Source organism: Globicephala melas, chromosome 13 (genome assembly GCF_963455315.2).
Source record: "Globicephala melas chromosome 13, mGloMel1.2, whole genome shotgun sequence".
Taxonomy (NCBI): domain Eukaryota; kingdom Metazoa; phylum Chordata; class Mammalia; order Artiodactyla; family Delphinidae; genus Globicephala; species Globicephala melas.
In genome coordinates, this window is record NC_083326.1 from 21509315 (window position 1) to 21532565 (window position 23251).

Consider the following 23251-nt stretch of genomic DNA (forward strand, 5'->3'; position numbering starts at 1 on the left):
ATTAAATTACAATATATCTGTGCTTGTGGATTAAAGAATAAAATCATTTGATACCTTCAGAGGTGACTCTCCACCTATATAAACAAAAAATACACGATGCCTCTTCTGCACATGTTCAAACATTTGCTGACTTGGAAGTGGCCGAATTAGAGCCCTGTTTGAAAATAAAACAAAAAAACTTGCACTTGAACTAAGGGTAGTACATAATTTACTCCTATTTATATGTCATCCTATCTAAAGTTACAAAGCTTTAATATTGTACGAATTGCATTTTAAGTATATCACTCAATCTACATAAATCTAATACACTATGGCCCATGACCACTATTATACCCATATAATAAAAATATAGTACCTACAATTTAATCTACCAGTTTAAAAAATAAGCTTTAAATACATCCCTTTAGAGAGTATCATCTTAACCAATGTTTTGATAGGCAAAGATGGAACTATAATCCATTTAGAATTCTCAGCTAAAAACAAAACAATCCGCGTGAGAATTATTTTTTTTCTCCCTTTCGAAAGATCATTCACACAAACACACTGTGAAATACTATTCCAGGAGTTTATAATATTATGTTTAGAATATTTATGTCTTACTCGGACCATTTAAATGCTAGTTTCAAAACACACTATAAAGGTTAAAATCTAAAATGTTTCCTAAGTATGTTATTCTTCTCAGGAAAAATACAATGGAAAATGGTAGTCATAATAGCATATAAGAATCTCATGAAGAGAAAACAAAACTACAAAAAGTTTTATTATACAGTCATTTTCAAAGACAAATAGGCTGAGAAATGAATTATACCAAAGATTATAAAACATATCACTTATGAAATACTATTAAAAGCTAAGAGGCAGTCTTTTTTTAGTGTGATCTATATTATTAGATTTTTACTCCATCACATTTGCAAAAAAGAACAAAATGTATTCTGCAAAGGCAAACATTTTCGAAACACACAATTCTTTAAATGCACTGCATCACTATATTCTAGCCTCTATTTTAATACTTTAGTAATTAACTAGTAAGTGATGCAACTCCAGAACTGACTCTTGAAATTCCCTTTGCAGTAGAGTCACTCCCAGTTACATCAGAAGGCCATCTTAAGCTTAAACTAAAACTCATTAAAAATTGCCAAAACATAAAGACTAATTTAAACTACAGGGGAATAAAATAATCCTACTGGCGACCCCCTCATGTAATATAAAGTTATCTCAAAATTTATTTACTCACAAAACAAATAAAGAAAATGAAATATGCAATCAACAAGAAAATACAGTGAAAATTATACTTCACTAAAGCTTTGCAAACTTTACTATACAAAGACCATTCCTAATTCTGTGCCTTTTCTCAAATAATTTAAGCTAGATAGTATCATGCCACCCAACAAATCCATTCCAATATGTTAATTTATCATAAAATTATTTAAAGCTATCAATATAATACATCCTGTCAAACTCATAAGCAACCATACTTTCAAAGTCAAAGTAGGTTAACCTATTTTGATAAATGTCCTCTTCCAGAAGTTACACATAATCACATTAAATAATTATATGCACCAACTTTCTTTATACACCAGCAAGATGTAGAGTAAAAAAAAAAAAAATCACCACATTCAAACCAGAAGGAAACACAGAAGAATTTCTGATTCCTCAGCAGTAAAACTTCAGAGATCTGTAACTCAAAAAGATCTCTGGGTTCTAATTATATTACCTTCTAAGCGAAATGTGCAATAATACCTCACAGTTGGCATAAAGCAGCATGTGAAAGATGAGGGAAAGTAATTTAGCTGCATCTAAAAAGCATTTTCTGGTATTAAAGGCTAGGGATTAAAGCCCAAGTTTATTTAGAATGTAATAGTGTGGGGTTTCTCTTAAAACTGAAATTCGATAACAAGAAAAATAAATGAATGTAAACCAGGCAGTACAAAGGCAAAATTATAATAAAAAAATTAAGATTCACAAAGTTGTTAGAAGTAATCAAGTTTTGAAAATGTATTAAAAATCCATTGGGGAAAATATTCTTCTATAGACAAAGTGAATTTAAATGTGAGGCTAACAAGTACATAAGATCATGGACCCTTTTATTCCTCTCGAGGAGCTCTTTGCATATGCTACGCAACCCTAGCTTTCCTTTATAAATAAACAGACAAATTTTATTTAGGCTAAACACCTAAAAATATGTATGTTCGATATGGCTACTCAAATACATTTAACTTGCAAATACTAATATTATATAGTAAAGGCCCTTCATAATACGAACTTACCCAGACACTCTGTGAGCAAACTCAATTATATCATCTTTAGTTCGTGGTCCTCTGTAATTATACGCCAGGTCCCCTTTTAATCTTAAAAAAAGAAAATAGGGTAAAAGTTTAGGTTATTTCAACTGTTTTCACATTTAATGATAATCACTCTCTATTGTAACACAAATTACAGCATATAAAATAGTAAATGCAGTGGAGTTTTAGAAGTAGCATAATCATGTAAAAAACAGCCAATAACTGGCTTCAGGGAACCAACAACCAAAATGCAAAGAAAAAGGCTGTATTTTATTAAAATTACACGAAAATATTTTACTCTGTATTTGATAACTGCATTGTGTCTATGCCTTCTGATAAATGAAAAATATATATATTCACAGTCAAGAACTCATCAAAGCTTAATTCTCACTATCTTCTCTATTAAAAAGTACGTGAAAGGACAGGGAATTAAAACTATTTTGGTAAAGGTAAAACCAATTGTAAGCAATACAACATCAGAGTAACATGACAGATGTTCCAAGATTAAAGAGTAAAACAATGCATAAAAATACCTCTTCTAGAAAATTAGATAATTTTCCAAAAGCCTGCCAATGAATTGTGTCCAACTAACTGAAATTTAAAAAAAAAAATTGTGAAAGCACAGTAGAACATCTATAATTAAACGGAAAGGATAGAAAAGATAATTTACTGAACACAAGAAAGTCAAAGAGGCTTACAAACTTTTTTTTTTTAAAGGTTCTGCCCTGGAAGTATTTTGTGTGTGTGCGTGTGTTTTTTTAATTTAATTTTATTTTATTTTTTTGGCCACGCCGTGTGGCCTGTGGGATCTTAGTTCCCTGACCGGGGACTGAACCTGTGCCCTCAGCAGTGAAAGCAAAGAGTCCCAACCACTGGACTGCCAGGGAATTCCCTTAGCAAACATTTTTAAACAGTGGGGGAAGAAAGGGAGGCCAACACAAAATCCAAGAAATAAAAAAATTAAAATTAGTCAAATTTTAAAATCTGAGATTTTAAAATACTAAAATAACTTACTTTATAATAAAAATAAGTTTCAAAATAATTCCTCAACTTTCCACATTATTGAAATAAGGATGAGATCAGGATTAAACTCATGAGAAAATTCAATAACATTATGATTATAAAACACAAGTCCTTTAGAATTATCACAATATTTCTTCTACCATATATGCTCTTAGACGTGATCAACATCTACAGATGAGAATTAACATCCATCAGTTTGATTCTCTTTTCTTTCATCTCTAATGAAATAAGTCTATTTCAATCATAGAAAAGTAAAATTTGTTAAGAGACAGGATTCACAAGTTAAACAGAATATACCCTTGAGCTCCTCAGGGGTAGAGCTTTCCTAATTTACAACTGTATACCTTGTCCTGCTCAGCACCTGTCACAGTAAACTCAAAACACATTTGGTGAATTAGCCATAAACCACACATTAACTTAAGTGCAAAGAAAAGCACGGATGAAGTCCCTCTCCCTGGATCACACACTGCACCTAGAAAGAACTGTGGAACCCAAATCTTCAGTCCTCCAAGGAAGCTACTAGAAATTAATGTAATAAAATGTAAGTAGAGTGAACTAATAAAAATACACATATAAACATACAACACTCAACTTACAGCTTAATTGTTGGATAACCTCGAACTCCAAACTCTGAAGCAATGCCTTGACAAGAAAAAGAATAAATAATTCTAAATTTTTTTAAAATGAGAAACTAGGTAATAAATGAGCCTTTTACTTAAAAAAAATATATATTTATACAAACCCATAGATATGCTGTTTTCAATTCTTATAAAAGAATATAAACACATACAAAAAAGAAAAAACATGACATTCTCATACAAAATAATTACTTAATAATCCAACTTATGACCTGCACAAAAATACTATAACAAAATAAAGAAAAATGCCAAAAGAGTAAATTTTTATCTCTAAAGTATTTACTTTAAAAGATATTCTTGTTTTAAAAAAATAGTATATATATACACACACACATATATAAATAAAGTCTCACTCCTCATTTGAGTTCATTTCCAGGACAAATATTTCTTCAAAAAAGGCCCGTCTCTTCCTTTAGTGTTTTCTGAGTCTTAAAAGAAATGCTTTGTATTTTAATGTTAAAAACATAAATCATAGTTGCAAAATTAATTTAATATATGATCTAAAAGCAATTTTATCTACTTGTTTTAAAAGTTTCTGCTTCTGTAATAACCTAGAGTAATTCCAGTTATTTCAAAGATTATTCTGAAATCGCACGTTAATTAAAATGAGACACACACTACAGTGGCATCTTTTTGAGGGAAAGGAGAATAGTAATGAAAACAAGCAAACAACAGAGAATTTGGACTTTAAGAGGTATAATAATCAATATGGGAAATTAATACTATACTACTTTACAGATTCAAAGCAATTAGGACAGGAAAGAAGAAATAAAATATTCTCAGTTAGTAGACAAAATACAATATACTAGTATATGCAAAGTATACTGTATTTACTCACATGATCTCTCCTTTTATTTCCAGAATATATTCTTATGATAGCTGGGTATAAGAAAACTACCTCTATATGTGAGTTCTGATTTACTCATCACTTTAGTAATCATTAATTTTGGTTTCTCATCACTCCCCATCAATACACAAGAATAAAGGCAAAGTGAATTAGTGGCAAATAATATCGAAAATCTCTCCTCCTTCCCTTTGTCAACTCTAGAGCTTCTCCCTTAAATGCATGGAGAGAGGTGACCAGAAGGTTCCAGACAGTGATCAACAATGGTTTTTATTAGAGGCAACACAAACAACAGAGGTAACAAAAATAGGAACTTGGTGTATATATATATATATATATATATATATATATATATATATATATATATATGAAGATACAGGTTCTGCCTCTGAATAGTCATGTGAACTTAGACCAATTACATAATTTATTTGTGCCTATCTCTAATTTAGGACTTACTCTGTCAAGTCTATATATATACACACATATACACACACACACACATACATACATACACACACACATATTTTATTGAAGTATAGTTGATTTACAATATTATATTAGTTTCAGGTGTACAGCACAGTGACAATATTTTTATAGATTATACTTCATCTACAGTTATTATGGCTGTATTTCCCTGTGCTGTATAATATATCCTTGTTGCTTATTTATTTTATATATACTAGTTGGTAGCTCTTAATCCCACATTCTTATCTTGCCCCTCCTTGCTTCCCTCTCCCTACGGGTATCCACTAGTTTGTTTTCTATTATCTGTGAGTCCGTTTCAGTACTGTTATACACATTCGTTTTATTTTTCAGATTCCACAAATAAGTGATAACATATTTATTTTTCTCCGTCTGACTTATTTCACTAAGCATAATACTTTTTAGGTCCATCCACATTGTTACAGATGGCAGAGTTTCATTCTTTTTATGGCTGAGTAATATTCCGTTGTATATATATACCACATATTCTTAAGCCAATCGTCTGTTGGCCCTTGGGTTGTTTCCATGTCTTGGGTATTATAAATAGTGCTCCTGTGAACACTGGAGTGCATGTATTTTTTCAAATTAGAGTTTTCATTTTTTCCAGATATATACCCAGGAGTGGGATTGCTGGATCATATGGTAGCTCTACTTTTAGTTTTTTAAGGAACCTCCATACTGTTTTCCATAGTGGCTGCATCAATTTAATTCCCACCAACTGTATACAACTGTTTTCTCCACATCCTCACCAACATTTGTTATTTGTAGACTTTTTGATGATGGCCATTCTGAGAAGTAAGAGGTGACATCCCATTGTAGTTTTGATTTGCATTTCTCTAATAATTAGCGACGTTAAGCAACTTTTCATGTGCCTGTTAGCCATCTGTATGTCTCCTTTGGAGAAATGTCTATTTAGGTCTTCTGCCCAATTTTTAACCAGGTTTTTTTTTATATTGAGTTGTATAAGCTGTTTATATATTTTGGTATTAAACCCTTATTGGTTACATCATTTGCAAGTATTTTCAGGTCAAGCATATTCTAATTGAATAATGCTGTTATTGAGATTGCCCTCTTCCAAGAAAAAACACAGATTATGTGTGTAATGTATGTTCTTTTTTTTTTTTTTTTGCGGTACGCGGGCCTCTCACTGTTGTGGCCTCTTCCATTGCAGAGCACAGGCTCCGGACGTGCAGGCTCAGTGGCCATGGCTCATGGGCCCAGCCGCTCCACAGCATGCAGGATTCTTCCCGGACCGGGGCACGAACCCGTGTCCCCTGCATCGGCAGGAGGACGCTCAACCACTGTGCCACCAGGGAAGCCCAGTAATGTATGTTCTTAATGCTCCCCATCCCAAATTAAGAAGGCAGGTAAATATAAGCCATTATTACTTTCAACTAAACCTCATTAAAAACTGCCAAAATATAAAGACTAATAAAATTGACTGGAGGGGGCGGTGCAGCCCAGTAGCAATTGCTTACATAATTTAGTGTAAAATTTATTTGTATACAAATCAAATTTAAAAAATGAAATATGCAATCAATGAGAAAATACAGTGGTGGTATTTTATAGCTGACGTTATGGTTCTCATGATAAGCTTCAGAGAGAAAATCCCAGCTCCACACGTACCATCACTTAATTTCCTTGACCTCAGTTTTCTTACCTATAAGATGGAGATGATACCACCCACCCTTTAGCCCTTTGGTTCTTTGAACATTACTTTCATCTCTGACAGAACTTCAACTGACAATGACTGCTAAAACTTCAAAGGTAGGTTTTCCTAAATGTAAATGATTGTATAATTAAAGAGGCACACAGCAAGGCATGAGTTACAGGCACATAACGACCCAGGTTAGGGTTCCAACGTCTCCATTTATTGTCCATGCAGCTCAGCGTAAGCTCCTTCACTTTAGATTCTGTTTCCGCTTCTGGGGATACCACTCATCTTGTAGGGCTATGTGTGGTATTTAAAATAAGGAAGTGTGGAAAAGAATCTTAACAGAGAGTTCAGCACATACAGATGCTCAAATGCTGAGTCCAGTTTCTTCTATTCTTGGTCCTGACCTCACTGTTAAGTAATTACCTGTTGACACACTAATGTGCAAAAAATATTACTAAGAATTAGCATGTGTAGATATCTTATAATTGGCATTAATATGCCTTCAACTACCCCTCAAAACAATTTTGTGAGGTGGGGTGACAGATGCTAATGTTATCTTTCAGATAAGCTAATACTTCGGAAGACTTGTTAACTTGTTAGAAAGCAAGCATTGATTAGGCAGCAGGACCGATGCTGAAACTCAAGTCTGAGTTTAAATCTTTTGTTCTTTATTTTTTCCTGTCAAAGAACAATGGTTTATATAGAAACCTGAGATCAATTCCATTACAAACTGAAGAATCCATCTGCAACGTGAATAACTTCCCCGGAAATTTTGTAATTTTAAATGTTCAGAAAATAAGGTTAAGCATAAAGCTCCCTATTTCATTTGTTTTCTCCTTGAAATGATAACAACTTGATGGTTAAGATAGGCCTGATTTTGAATCATGGTGATCTTGGATTCTGGGCCTAATTCTGTTGCTGACTTTGATGTCCGAAATTAGTAAAGTCAGTTCACTGCTAATTACCTTCTGTTACTTCATCTACACAATGAAAGGAGGGAAAAAGTGAGGAGTTGAACTCAACCTGAAATCCTTTTCAGCTCAAAAATACTATTTTTCTTAGTGTTTACTGAGTGTCACTATGTGTCTAAAATGGGAAAGGAATAAAATAATGCAGAGGTTCTCAACTGGGGATGATTTTGCCCTCAATGTCTGGAGACATTTCTGGTTGCCACAACTTAGGGGGTGGGGAGAGAAGGGAGCTACTGGCATCTAGTTGGTAGAGGCCAAGAATGCTGCTAAACATCCTACAACGCATAGGAAAACTCTTCTCCCCCCCAGAACAAAGAATTATCTGGCCCAAAATGTCAACAGTACCAAGTTTGAGCAACCGTGAAATATAGTCACTGACTAAAAGGGCTTATAATATAGAAAGGTAAGACTGATCTACAAATATATCTGAGATCTAAGAATCAGAATCAGAATGTTATTGGCCAGATGCCCTTGAAAGTTTATATATGAAAGGGGGGTAAAATATGATCTTTACTATAAAATGATGTCACACTTAGGTTGAGGAATAAATGGAATTTCAGTGGTTTCATAATAGAAATCAGTACATGACTACAGGTAACATCATAACATTTTAAGTGGTGAATGAGAAACAATTTTTGTGCTCATTTTTGAAGGAATATGTAGAAAAAAGAAAGGCTAAAATAATATGTGAATTTACACTGGACATTATACAACTTTTTAATGTTATTTGATATATTATTAATTAAAACCATGCATCAAGAAATTTTTGATACACACAGGGCAGGGTAAATCATGAAAGTTCAAATCCCTCCTGTTCAAAACTTCTGTACACAGAGATTTGTTGGACTGAGTGTGATGGCATTTATTTCAATCACTGCAATTACATGATTGAAAAATAAGCTACCACCAAACAGTCTAAGAGATTTTCTACACTTAATCACGGAATAATCCTATCCCACCCTAAACTGAGATCCTATAAATAACTATCCATCAAAATAATACTTTACTCTGTGATTCTCTAACTTGAGTGTGCAGCAGAATCACCTGAAGTCCATGTTAAAAATACAGATTCTTATGACTCAATCTGATTTTCATTTGGTAGGGTTGGTGTGGGCCTTTGAAATCTGAATTTATACTGAGCACCCCAGGTAATCCTAATGCAGGCAGCCTGCAGAATAAACCCTGGGAAACACCGATGCTATACCGTCTGAAAAGCAACCTACGGGGATGGAAGAAACATGTACAAAACAACCAATCCTTTAGTGCTCTATAGTTAGATGCAGAATACTGCCAACAGCTAGCCTGAAAAAAGAAATTCAATTTCTTCACCTATTTGATTCCAAGTTCTACTGAAATGCCTGTATTTGAGCTGCCTTGAAATATTTAAGAAAACTTTAAGAATTATATGCCAAAAATCTATTTGTAATCTCTAGACGGTAGTTTTTGAATACTTAACTACATTTTTTAGGAAGATGATATTTCTTTTCTCCATAGCACATAAAACATCTTCTTGATTCTATAACAGAATGAAAGATTCATCCATCGTCCGCCTGCCGATGCAGGGGACACGGGTTCGTGCCCCAGTCCCAGAAGATCCCACATGCCGTGGAGCGGCTGGGCCCGTGAGCCATGGCTGCTGAGCCTGCGCGTCCGGAGCCTGTGCTCCGCAACGGGAGAGGCCACAACAGTGAGAGGCCCGCATACCGCAAAAAAAAAAAAAAAAAAAATTCATCCATCACTGACATCAAACACTACACACCAGACAATTTATTTATGTTTATTAGTTATCCTTTGACTGACTGAAATAAATGAATGACTATATAGACGAATGTATGTGTATGTATGTCTAATCAACATATATATGCCTAGACACAAAAATTTACTTTCACAACAGTTAAAAGGAATAATTTCTTAAACACTGTAAAAGCTTTATTTCAAGAAATACCAACTCAAGAATATTATCTTATCTTTCTCTTTCTAAGATAACTTCCTGCCATAGATCTCATCCCCTCTCAAAGTCGCAGCAGTTCACTTGTGTGACTCAGTAATTCCAGTTCTAACATCTCACCTGCACTCTAGTTCCCCATATTCCCAAACATCAATAAAGCAAAATACCACAAATTCAAAACAGCTGCTAACATGAAAACACACACAAAATTAAATGTATTATTCTTTTCCATTTAACCAGTGGTAATGTAGTTCAATGTGAATTGTGCTAGGAATCTTACACTATTTTCAATTGTTTTTCTTTATACCAGAGCCAATCTAGCACATCCGTGATTTAACCCTTGCAAATGTCTATAAGAATTACTGTTTCCTCTTTATTGCCCTGCCAACCACCCAAGTCTGCCCTCCCAGCACCCTATACCAAGATGCATACAAAAGTCCACTTAGATGGTCTGTTTGTCTCTAAATGTTCTTCTTTTCATCTGTTCTTCTTTCAAAAACATTTTTATCAAATCATATGTCTTCTCAAAAATGTGTATTACCTCTCAATTGACAAGTGATAAAATCCAAAACACTTTATCCCACCTGAGAGGCTCTTAAAATCTGGTATTATCCCTTAGCACCTTGTAAGTACTAGCCATTGTGCTAGGGGTTTTGAATAAGAAATATTAATACAGCCCTCACAACCTTGAGAATTATCACTCTCTCATTTAGACAGGGAAACTAAAATTAAGAGAGGTTAAGCACTTCCCCAAAGCCACAAAAGTAAGAGATGATAGACTTGGGCTTAAAACATACGTCTGTCTTGTTCCAAACTTATATCCAGAGTACAATGCTGATTTCCTAAAATGAAATATGCATTTTGCATTTCATACTTCCACTTTCTTCATTAATTAAAGGAAAAGGGAACCTACATTTATTGCATACTACAAGGGACTGTACATGTGCTACCTCACTCTAATCTCAAAACAACCAATAAAAAATTCATTATAATTAAATATTTACCCGTGTAGAAATCAAAGTTTAGAGACGTTAAGAAACTTTCCCCATGCTACAGGGCAAAAGTAGTAGGCAGAGCCGTATTTGATCTACTTTCTGAAGCCATGCTCTTCCCAAATCTGTGTGATACCTCATACTTCTCTGAACTTAATTTTGCGTTTTCCCAAATCCTTTAAGACAGGTGTTGGTAAACTTTATCTGTACAGGGTCTGATAATAAATATTTTAGGCTTCGTGGGGCCTACAGTCTCTGCTGTAACTACTTGAATCTGCCTCTGGGACATGAAAACAGCCATGAATAAGGGTAAACAAAGGAGAGTGACTTGTTCCAGTCGAGCTGTATGTACAAAGCAGGCGGAGGCCAGACTGTCCAGCGATGTGGTTTGCCAGTTTCTGCTCGAAGACATTCTAGTCTCTGGTACAGACTCACTAAACTCTTTTTCACCTCTATGATTTTGGTTTGATATTCTCTCTAATGTGAACACTTTCCCAATCCTCACTTGTATTTATCCTAACTCATCTTGTCCTTCGAGTTCCCGTTACTCCTCTACGATGCCATTCAGGCTACTCAGACAGCAAACTCTCACTCTTAAGCCATGCAGCAATGTCAAGAGTTCAACACTGAAATTTCTGTGGCTGTCTCAGGCAACTGATTATCTCAAGTGGGCTCAAAATAGGAAAATGGCTCATACATCTATATTGGGTATAAGATCAACATAGACTGCATATTACATATTCAATGGTTAATTCATCTAACTCATAAAATATAGTCTGAAATCTCTAAGATAATTTTAATTTTACATGAGCTAAAAAATATATATATATATTTCTTCCTCTTACCTTGAATACTGCTTCATGTAATTAAAACACTTTCATTACCAGAACAGTAGAATGATAAACTGAGTAGATGCTTACTGGAATAGGAAGTAGCGTCCATCTTTCCAACTTTAACTGGAGAACCAATGCTTTTCATCTCTAGACCAACTTCATTCCAAATTGGTTCCAGTTTTTTACAATGGCCACACCATGGTGCATAAAACTTGTTTGAAAAAAAAAGAGAGAGAGAAAACCACTAAGATACTGTGCTACTTTGGGTATCAATCTTAATTTTAAAAGAATCTTTTTGACTAAATGATTGGATAATAATCTATTTTAGACAAAAAGTCTAAATATAATTTTTAAAGTGGTTTCAAAATAAAAGAACACACATATACACAAACTAGACAGGTCATCTCCTAGGATATACCTCAACACTGATCCTACTTTAAGTTTAAATGACTACTGATATCTATTTAAAGTAGATGATTTACAGTAAAGCATCTTTGCTCCCAGGTATGTCCATGTTATATATAAAATTAAACCACCAAATACACTTCATATATCACATGCACACCCCTTAAGTGTTAATGATAAAATTTATTTCTATTACAAAAATTCCAACACAGTAGGTGCCTCTGCTGTTCTAAGCGTAACCACCGGTAAGACGTGGGGAATCATCAGGATGACTGGTTTGGTACAGTGACAAGTCAGTCTGATGAAACTAAAACCCTAGTTCTTTCTGCTTCAGAATCACCAGATGGCTGGGGTGGTAGTTAGGTTCCTCCAGTGAAATAGTGTAACAAACTGCTTGTTGTACTTTTATGAAACAAGATTTCTCTCTCTTTTAATATTACACTATGGAAATGTTCAAACATATACAAAAGGAAAACAGACAGAATTAAACAAGGGACCTTCACGCCTCATTGCCTGGCTTCAATAACTGTCAGCTCTGCCATTCTCATTCCATCTCTTTTGCTGCCACTCTACTTTTTCACTGAGGCATGTCAAAATGAATCCCAAACATCATAAGGTTTAAATACATTCAAAGCGTCCAAGTGAGGAAAGGAAGATGAAAATCTGATTTTGTTCACTACTAAGATGAAAATACGATTTTGACTGCCAAGTGATATTAATATACTCAATCTCTTGGTTAATATGAAAAAATAAAGAGTGAATTCTGTAATAAAATCATACCATAATCTCCCTCAGACATAATCCACAAGTGGACCTCATTGAATTTCATCATTCCCCTGCCAGGAATCCTAAGGCTTTGAGGTTCACTTAAATATAAAAACCCAAATGGTACTACATGAGCAAACAAAGTGGGTAATATACATTAGTACTGTCTATTACATATTGGGGTGAAGAGAATGCAAAATAACACTTAAAATGGTAGGGGCGGTTACTTAGTACAAAAAGTTTACATACTCACATCTACAAGCCAAATGTCATCTTTTCGATTTTCTTTAAATCTAAAAAACAAAAACAAGAAAACAAATCTTTGATTGTAGGTTTCCACTTTACAACTGAATAGTACAGGTAAAGATAATAAATTGATAAATATAGGAGCATAGAACAAATTCTTTCAAAAAATTTTTATTTTTACTGAGAGACCTCTAGATCTTATCCATTAAACATCTTAATAAAAGTGGAGAAATGATAATAAGGAGTAAAGAGTCAAAAAAAAAATTAAAGTGGGACTTTGTAGAAACACAGACAGACAAATGCTTTAGCTTGTAGCCCCTCTACACTCCACTTATACCTGTGCATTACAGAGCAGGCCTGAGGGGTTAGCCTTAGAAAGGTCTGCTTGCAGGACTGGTTCCTGGGTGGCATCTGGGAAGGGTGGTTCACTGGTCTCCCGCTGTACAATGTGGTTTTGTGATGAACAGCTACTTTCCTTCAGGAAGTCTGGAATTTTGGTAATGGCTAGGCAGAGGGGTGCTTGCATGGCCAATCCCCAATAAAAATTCCTGGGCAGAGTCTCTAATGAGGTTCCTTGGTAGGTAGCATTTCCCACTTGTGGTTGCAACTCCTGATGAAGAAATCAAGCACGTGCTGTATGACTCTACTGAGAGGACTCTTGGGAACTTGTTCCTGGTTTTCCCTGGAATTCGCCCCACGCGCCCTTTCCCTTTGCTGATTTTCCTTTGTGTTCTCTCACTGTAACAAATCACGGCTCTGACTTCCACGACAGGCTCAGTCCTCTGAGTGTTCCTGGTCAATCAGTGAAGCTGGGGGTGCTTTGGGGAGCCCTGACACAATACTCTACAAAGAATTTTCCTAAAACACAGTTCTGATCATGTTACTCTTATTTGACATTTTCTAGGTCCCTTCCCACCACCTACAAAAAAAGTACAAATTGCTACACTACTCTGGCTCCAACTTCTCTTCCCACTCAAATATAAGCACCCAATCAAATATATATGATTATATATTTGAGTATATAATCATACTCAAACATGAGTATGATTTCCAATCAGACTATGGTACTTACCACAGCTAAATTCACAATGTTTGACTTCCTACATTCTTTCATATTCAAATCCTATCCAGCCAAAAGCACTGCTAACTCTGTAATGCCTTCCTAAATTCCTCAGAGCTAGAAACGATCTCTCCATATCATCTTTACCCTCTTTATGATTTTCATCAATTTCCACACGTTGTAGTTACTTACATATTACCCAACCATAGATACACTAAGCGAGGAGTGTATTTGTTTCATCTCCTAGTGCCTTGCTCAGTGATCTATATTCAATTTGTACTAGATGAGTGACAGAAGTTCTCTGTGGGGATATTTTAATAAGATTCTTAACCCTATAGGTAAGACAAAGAGAACATATCCCCATATCATAGCTGTTAGGTCCAAAGGTGTTCACATCTACACAACTGCAACACAGTCTGTTGTGTACCATGGACAAGGACAGCGCCCTTAATCAATCCCTCAAATATTTTGGTTTGGCTCCCCTTGTGGTTTATAGTAAAAAATTCTATTTTATATTCATCTCGTGGGGCTACCCAGGAAAGTGTCATGGCCACCTTAAGCAAGTTGTTGAACCAGAGCCCTCTAATTGATGGTCATTATTCTTGAGGTCTTTGTAGACAAAACCCCATGCTCTGCACGCAGCGGCCAATGTTGGAGTCTGCCGTCCCCCGCTCCTTGATGTTTAACAGCCATCCTCCTCTCCCACCAATTTGAGTCGTTGGGAAGGAGTCGAAGGGTACAGAAGTCCCTTACAGGGCCCCACATGGAGTGGAAAGTGTCGTAATTGTAGAAGGGCATACGATTAAAGGAAGGGGCAGACAGCGTGTTCGCACATGCAGGGTTAATGAGAAGTACCGGACTGGGGAACTGCTGCCTTTAGCCCCCAGGCCGCTTGCCTGAGCTGTGTAATCCAGGCCGTGGTAATCTTGTCCCCTCCCATCCGCTGATTAAACCTGTTCTTTAACTGTTCATTAAAATGCTCAACACCCCTATGGATTAGGGGTGATACGGAGAGTCCACTGTACGCCCCATGACTGAGCTCACTGATGTGTAGCTTGGACTGCAAATCCAGGGCTGTTACCAGATACAGTGCTCTCAGGGAACCTGAATAGGAAACAAATGTCATCCTATAGGGCCTGAGAGTGTGGCCCGAGTCAGTGGAATGCGTGGGGATGGCTAGACGAAGTGTCAGCTGCAGTCAGGATCCGGGGGATACTACGGGTGGGATGAGGTGCCTAACGTGTTCTATCTGCTGAGAACGCCCTGGCCCAACGTGAAGTAACGTGTTCCTGGGTAGTTATGTTTAGCCTTGACCAGGGTCTGACAAGCGGGACGGCTTTTTCATGCTGGTTCAGTCTTCCCACAGCAGTGGCAGTCTGTGCATGCCAGCTCAACCTACAACGGTGTCTGAATTTCCAAGGGCCATCCTCTTGTGGGTCCAGGAGGAGGCAATTAGCTGCACATCTGCTTGCTCTGGGGTGGAGAGCAATTCAGTTCCTGTGTTCAGCTGACAAGCACGGGATGCTCATTGGTCATTTCCCTTTGTCAGCACAGGGCCCTTCCTGGTAAGCAACCACGGAGGGAACAAAACACTTAGTAGGGGCAGAACCAATCGTCATCCCAATGTCCCATCCTCACAGGGGGTCTGCTTTATATGCCACACAACCAATGGCCGAGCCATTTGCCAGAGCCCAGCGAGTGGGTGAACACACAGCAGGGCCTATGTGCGAGCGCTGGAGCAAGGAGCAGGGGGGGGGAACAGCAGGACAGATCTGTCTTCCACACTGCATGAAGCTGCCCATTGTGCAAAGGTCCTTTACCACGCTTGGGAAGGACAGGTCTCTTTCAGGTTGGAAGTGGGCTGCACCCAGTTCCGTCCCAGGAGGAGCCATCAGTGAACCAGGCCCACAGGTGGCATGGGAGGTCTCTATGTCTGGGTCCCCCCTGGGCCAGAGGAGGCAGTGGCTCCTTGGGTATTACTCCTGGGAGGTGGAGGGACACTCGGGAGACCTTTTCACTGAATTGTGAGACTCCAGCTGAGCTCCTGGAGGTGCCGTTCCTAGTTCATGAGATTCCAAAGCTATCGTTCTTCAGCAACATGATTAGAATATCTGCTCGTGTGTCTACTACCACACTCGTCCACCAAGGGCCAACAGGCCAGTAACTGCCTCTCAAAAGCTATGTATCTTTCAGCCAACTTGGGGGGCTTACCAGGTCTGTGCTGGTTTGTGATGTCGTCCTTCTGCCACAGGCTCCCATCAGTGAACTGAGAGGTTGCTGAGATGTGTAACTCAAATGGCAGATGCGGACCAGTGAGACCCAGGAGAAGGGAAGCCTGGTGGCCAGCCTAAGGGCCTCTAGAGTATCCTGTTGGTTGGTGCCCAGCTAAAAGGCAGTGGCCTTTCTAGTACCTGATAGATGGGTGCCAGATTCCTGCACGAGTTATGTGACAACATCAGTAGCCCAATAAGCCCATCAATCCCTGAGCCTTTTTTATTTTGGGGGTCAGAAAGGGCCAAGAGTTTGGTAATGATCTCCTAGAATGAGATGTTGTACTGCTTCCCAGATCACCCCCCAGGAATCTCAGTTGTTACACTTTGTTGGTATTAACAGCCCAGCCATGTTGCCACCTGTGAGTCATCATGGTGTCAGGTCCTTGTTGGACAGTGACCATGTCTGGGCAATCTAGGAGCTGGTATCAATATAGTGGAAGGTCTGTGCTCCCTCTAGAAGTTTTTCCAGGTCATGGCCTACCTACTGAGAGCAGACAGGCAGGGAATTTAGATAAGCATAGGATATTAAAGGTGTGTTGAATCCATTCCAAATGAAGGAAATTGATCCTTATCAGCCCAGTGAAGACACATGCTGGCATGTGACATCATTAATGCCACAGACCAAGCTCCCTCTAGTAGCATCTTCCTGATGTCAGGTACCACCATGGTACTGAGCCACCTGTCATCAATGTTGAGTCTCCAGGTACCCAAGGCCTTGTGCACAGGCCAGAAGGGGGTCGGGGGGTGGGGATGGGGGGCTCCTGAATAGAAAAAGGCTCACAGAGCACTCTGGCTTCCTTCAGCTCAGTTATTTCTTTTACTCACCAGGCAGCCAACACCGTTCTGGGGAGACAATGGCACTGAGAGCTGAAGGTCGGGTAGGTTCAGTCTTCCAATGCTGCAGGAAGATGGCCTAAAGTGCAGCAATCCCCACTGGGGCTTGGGGACCAAGGCCAGCAGGAGTGCACACAGCTAACACATCTGTGCCAGGTAGCAGGCTGACGAGTAGGGGCCCAAAAGCACTCAGCCAGGACCGGGCCTGGGCAAGCGTGCTGGCACTGGTCATCACAGACCCAAAACCTGAGGGCATTATGCGTACCCTCCTCCTCCTGGTAGCAGGGGTTGTAGGCATCACACTCACCTGTATACTGATATCCAAAAGGCCCAAGACGTGCAGTTCTCCTCCACCTCCCCAATGAACTCTGACCTTGGCAGCCCCTGCCCCCGGGGAGAGAGAGGCCTCAACCGAACACCCTGTCAAGGTCTGGGTAAAGGTTTTGGGACTCTCTGACTTGTCTCCAGACTTACTAGGCAGGATGGTGGGTGTAATTCTAATAGCCACAGGGCTGTCATCATGCTGACCTTTGAAAAAGCCCATCAGACCCCTCACAGGTTGGTACCTGGCCATGAGGTCCTTGGTAAGGAGCCTACCAGTCTCCTCCTTTGAGACCCCATCACTGAGCAACCTCACTCAGAGCTTCTGGAAAGGCTCTTGCATGGGTCATCCCAGAGAGGGCACCCAGTTCCCACTTACTGTTACTCTGTGCTGGTCAACCTTTGTGCTCTTCATGGTGGCTTTTTCCATGTCCAGAAATTTGTCAGTTAAGGCTTGGATTGTGTCACAGCCTGACTGACCTGACTTCATGAGGAGGCTTAACTGGGTCCAGTAACAAACAGGAACAGAAAGGACAAACCTAGAACTCTGAGTCTGGTTAACAGTCTCATTACTCACTGTTCCTAATCCCTCCCCACAGGCCCAGGAGACCACCAGGAGGCCTGCAGGGCCACTTGAGCCTCTGTGAAGGTGGGCCACATGTGTTCTTCAGTTACTGGAAATTCGCTACAGATGGGCCAAAACCATTAGTCCACGTAGCACCCGGCCGAGGAAGGTTAGGGTCTTGGGCATCCGCACCTGCCTATCCCTGCTTCTTCCTCCTCCTTAAGCAAAGTCACGCTGCTGGGGCGTTCTTAAGGATCAGGTCTAGAGCGACACACCCTTCCAGGCACCATGAAGTTTAACAAAATCATCTCTGTGTTAACAACGGTTTCCCTGAGAATCAAAGTGCCCATAAGCAATCCACTAGGGCGCCCCAATACCCATTAGCAAGGCTGCTGAGTGCCCCGTGGGATCTCTGGGCTTTCTGCTCTTCCAGAGCAGGACTGTGCTCAACTGACCACCCTGCTGCTGTACCAATTCTGTCGTGTACAGGTGGTTAATTAGGACAAGCCAAACTGAAAGTCACAATCAAGACTTTATTCACTTACTACGGCAGTGCAAGCCAAGAGGCAGAGAACACAGGTGCCAGCTCCTCAGTGTTCCATTTTTCTGAGTGGAACTGGAAGAGGCGAGGCGGCAGGCGAATGCAGCATAGTCGGAGACATTCACCTCACTGCTGAGCAGCCCTGAACCAAAGGCTCCTGCCTCTCTCAGGACCCATGGGCAGAGGGAGGGAGAAGGGAAAGGACAGGAGTGGACGGGTACTGAGTCCAAGTAGAGAAAAGTGCCTCAGCCACACCCCTCAATAAGGAGTTTCCCAGAGGAGGTTTTCCTAAGAAATGCCTTAGGTGAGGCCCCCAACAAGGAGGCCTTCACAAGAGGCAACTGGGCTAAGATTGAAGACACGCACATGAGCACGGCTGCCCTGGGGGCCTGAGTCTATGACTACAACTCCCTCCAGAGACTGCAGTGCATTGGCTGTGCCCCAAGTCTGGTGTGGGGAGGGCAGCTTCCCGCTGGAGGCCTGCCAGGAAAAGCCTTGTAATCGCCTATGGTCAGGTCTGAAAGATCAATCACGCACAGGATTTTGGTCTGAAGCAGCACTCCTCACCTACCATAAGCAAGGCCTTGTGATTAATGCTGTGTTACTGTGTGGTTACCAAATTCCAGCCCCCACTCAGTAGGGACTAAGGCCAAAAGACTTAACAAATGTACAGGTAAAATGGTAAGATAAAAGAGTCTGCCAATTTTTTATTCTTATAACTGTTCATAAAACTCTTGAGCACAATCCCATTTCATACATATATAGCACTTAGGGCAACTCCTGGAACAAAACTGGTGCTACATCAGCATTGGTCATTACTGTCTCTGTTATTAAAAGATTACATTCACACTTCACAGTACATTCGAAACTAATATAATATTGTAAATCAACTATACTTAAAAAAAAAAATCTACCTCCATACAGAATTAGCGGATTATGTAGTGTAGATTAAGTGCTCAATAAAACAAGTGTTATTTAAAAAAATATTAGATTCATACAAATATTCAGATAACATAACAGTTGGAAGAAGTGAAGATACTATTTTAAAAAATATATACTCACGATTCATCTAAATCTTCTACATATCCTTTAGAGAAAGCCATATCAAGTAAAAAAACTGAAAAAAAAAAGACAAAATGTATACAGTATAATAAATGCTGATTTATCTTTTGGCTTATATGCTTATTCACCTATAAAATGTTTGTTTTTGGTTTTTTACAGCCTACCAAAAAACTCATCATTCATCCATCCCAGGGCACAAATGATGCAAAAGCATAAGTACTGTAGTTCACCTGTTTAATAAACATTTATGACCGTATGGTGACAGCAAGTTCTATGTAGGCTAGTAAATCTGTAAATGTAGGCTAGTAAATCTGTAATCTAGTAAATTTCTCTTTAAATATGTTTATTTGCATCCTATTTTTCCTTTTTACCATTCCATCTTTTTGGAGTAGAGATGAAAATTGTTCTTCTATATTTCTTTTTCTCTAGTAACAATTATCTTGTCAGTATAAAGTTCAAACGCCATTCAAAATACCGTTCCCCTCGCCCCCAAATTGATAGAAACAAAATTGAGCTACGCTCCTAATACTAATTATAGAACAGTGCCTGGCACGTAGAGGGAACTAAACGGCTGCTGTGTAAGTGGACACACTGAGGTGAGAACCAGGGTACCCGATGCTGGCCGGAGAATGAGAAAGGCCAACACGCCCGCAGGTCACTTCTCACATCGCAGAGCCCCCAGAGGCCCGACCAGGACCCGTCCTTGAACCTCCCTCTCTTGGCCCCCGCGTGGGTAAAGATTCTTCAGATGTGACAAGACTCAGAACCTAAAGGCAAAGCAGGTTTGGCCACCAGCTGGTAAGGCAGCATCCTTGACACCCATCGACGGAATCAGCGCTCCTGAAACTTCCTGCCGCACCGAGAACGGAAGCAAACGGAAGGCGCGGATGCCCAGCGAAGCTGCGCCGGGGAAGGACCCTAAGGCGTCCGCTCAGTCTCGGGACCCAGGACCCGGAGGGCATCTCGGTGGCCCCGCAGGCCTCTCCCCACACCGGGCCAAGACCCTACCAGGCCCCCGCAGCCGATCCCATCGGGGGAGGGTCCCCGCGCCCGCCCGCATCGCCCCGTGCGGCCTTTACCTGTGGCACAGAGCCGCAGGGCGGCCCCGCGTCTCCGAGCTGCCATGCTCGCCGCAGGGGAGCTGCAAGAGCCAACTCTGCGGAGCGGAGAGAAAGAGACACCGGCGGCCGCCGCCTGCGCTCCCGGAAAGGGAAGCCGGCCGGCCTGGGCGCGGAAGGGAAGCCTGGCGGGGGCGGGGCAGGCCGGCCTCCGCTACCCTCCCAGGACCCCTCCGACCTCCGCCTCTGAGCATGCGCGGAACTACGGCGCCTGCGCGGAACTGGGACGCCTGCGCGGTCGCATCCTCAAAGCCTCTGCTTCGGGGACCGCCTCGGGGATCGTGGGAACCTAGTGTAGGGGCGCTTTCCTGTGGGGCGGAGTGTTGCGTGGGTGTGCGTCAGGGTCGGGGGCGTTTCCGGGAAGTTAAACGCCTGCTAGAGTTTGAGCGGAAGCTGAGGGAGAGTGGCAACGCTTGAGGCTGAATCCTGCAGTCTCTTTCACCTGCTGCTCTTGAGCAGTTAGCAGTCAAATTCGTGAAAAGAGGTGGGTGTTAGCAGTGGGTAGAAAGATGGAAGGCTCTGGGTGCTGCGTGACCTTACATATGTCTACAGAATGAATTTGGAATTTTCTTTGGCCCTGTTTGCAAAATGCGAGGTCTGTCTCATTTTGCTCCATGAATGCGTTTTTGCAGAGTCCCCTTTAAAAAAGTGTTTCTCTTGAAGCCTGAAAACATGAAGCTGATCATGGGATATTTTTTTTTTTGATGATTTGTTTCAGTTTCCTGATTTTTGAAATAAGTAAAATACTTACCATAAAATATTTATATTGCTATCTGTTTTTCTTCGTAACAAAAGTAATTTATAAAAGCGGTCTAGTTTTATACGGTAGTGACTGCTGCGGGAACTACATCTGACAACATGAAACTTTTATAGGAGGAGAAATACCAGAGGATTTAGATTAAGTCAGTTATTGAATGTGTGTTATGAGAACAGAAATGGATTATGATGTCAGCCCATTCACCGTAGGTTCAAAATTCCATCAGGCAGAGAGCTCATAATGACTAGAAGATTAAGTTATAATCTGATTGAGAGCAAACCCTAGGTTTCATCCCTTTTATGCATACAGCATAGTAGCCAGTGCAGGCATTCAGCATATTCAAATACGTATATTTTTTAATTGAGCATCTAGTTTATTCTAGAAGTTTAACATATGTAAATATTTACTCCTCACGAAAGTTCTCAGAGAAATAGTGTAAATGAGGACCAAGGGGCTCAGAAGCCAATTTGGTTAATAATTTAAAATGATGGAGTTGCAGTTTGAAACAAAGTCCCAGACTCCAGAGCTGGAATTTTTTCTGTAACAGGACATTACCTCTCAGGATTTCTTTCTGCCCTGGAATTTTCTCCCTCTCTCTCGCTTGTCTCCTTTTTCAGTCATCCTATTTTGGCTAATGGTACAAATGTTTGACCAATTTCCCTGGAAGTTATGCTAGGTATTTCCCTACTTAATATTTTCCATATTCAACTGCTCACCACATCTTGTGTGTTGCTTTTATTGACTAAATCTCTCTTCAATCTGTCCCCATTTTCTTCATCTCCGTTATCCCCAGGTCAGGGTCTCATCTTCTCTTGCTTGGATAATTGAAATAGCCTCCTACTTGGGCTCCTAGCCTCTAGTTTCCCCTCTTAAGGCACTCTGTGTGTCACTTCCTAAATGGATGTTTCAGAAATACAATTCAGAACTTTAATATAAAATCAGATTACTTTAAACTTTAACACTGCTCGCTGGGATACAGAATAAAATCATAGCTGTATACTATGTGTTAGTACTTTCATTATCTGTTGTTTCCTCTAATTTCTCCCCCATTAGTCCCGTCCTCCACTAACTATGCAGCGCTCGCAACAGTTCACTACTGAACCAGCCTTGCTGTTTTCATCCCTTGCACCTTGTATAAAATAATCTTCGTTAGTTAGATTGAATCTTATTACCATCAGCGTGTTTGCTATTTTAGCAAAAATCTCCTATGTTGCACTCTCTTTAAAAAAGGCTTTACTTTTTTAAAAGCAGTTTTAGATTCACAGCATAATTGAGAGGAAAGTACAAAGGTACCCCCTAAAAGAAGTAGACTAAAAAATTCTCATTCTCATCTGTTTCAAAATTCTGTCTTCCACAGTGTGTAAAAGGAAATATATTTTTTTAGAATTTTCATCACAGCTTAAATTGGCAGGTGGAGCACAACAAAACCACTCTTGACCCAGGCCTGTGCTTCCCAATAGCATAACCACTAGCCACATGTGGCTATTGAGCTCTTGAAATATGGCTAGTGTGATGCAGTTACTGAATACTAGTTTTATTTAATTTCGATAAACTTAAATTTTAAATTGATACTTGATTCAGTTACTGGAAAATGTTTAAGTATGGCTGGAAAAACCTAAAAATACACTGGACT

At 39.7% G+C, this 23251-nt stretch overlaps 2 protein-coding genes across 4 annotated transcripts in view; one reads left to right on the forward strand and one right to left on the reverse strand.

Moving 5' to 3' along the window:
• TMX3 (thioredoxin related transmembrane protein 3) overlaps positions 1 to 21065 on the reverse strand; it is a 46144-nt gene extending 25079 nt beyond the window's left edge. The window contains exons 1-7 of the mRNA XM_030868138.2: positions 20823 to 21065; positions 19744 to 19798; positions 13095 to 13134; positions 11759 to 11882; positions 3902 to 3947; positions 2268 to 2348; positions 55 to 154 (exon numbers count right to left, since the gene is read on the reverse strand). Of these exons, the coding sequence (XP_030723998.1) occupies positions 55 to 154; positions 2268 to 2348; positions 3902 to 3947; positions 11759 to 11882; positions 13095 to 13134; positions 19744 to 19798; positions 20823 to 20868 (492 nt within the window). The 5' untranslated portion in view covers positions 20869 to 21065. The remainder of the gene's footprint in view (positions 1 to 54; positions 155 to 2267; positions 2349 to 3901; positions 3948 to 11758; positions 11883 to 13094; positions 13135 to 19743; positions 19799 to 20822) is intronic.
• LOC115859328 (uncharacterized) overlaps positions 20332 to 23251 on the forward strand; it is a 32564-nt gene continuing 29644 nt past the window's right edge. For all 3 annotated transcript variants that reach the window (XM_070046968.1, XM_070046967.1, XM_060310352.1), the window contains exon 1: positions 20332 to 21345. In XM_070046968.1, coding sequence (XP_069903069.1) covers positions 20631 to 21278 — 648 coding nt within the window. In that variant the 5' untranslated portion in view covers positions 20332 to 20630 and the 3' untranslated portion in view covers positions 21279 to 21345. The remainder of the gene's footprint in view (positions 21346 to 23251) is intronic.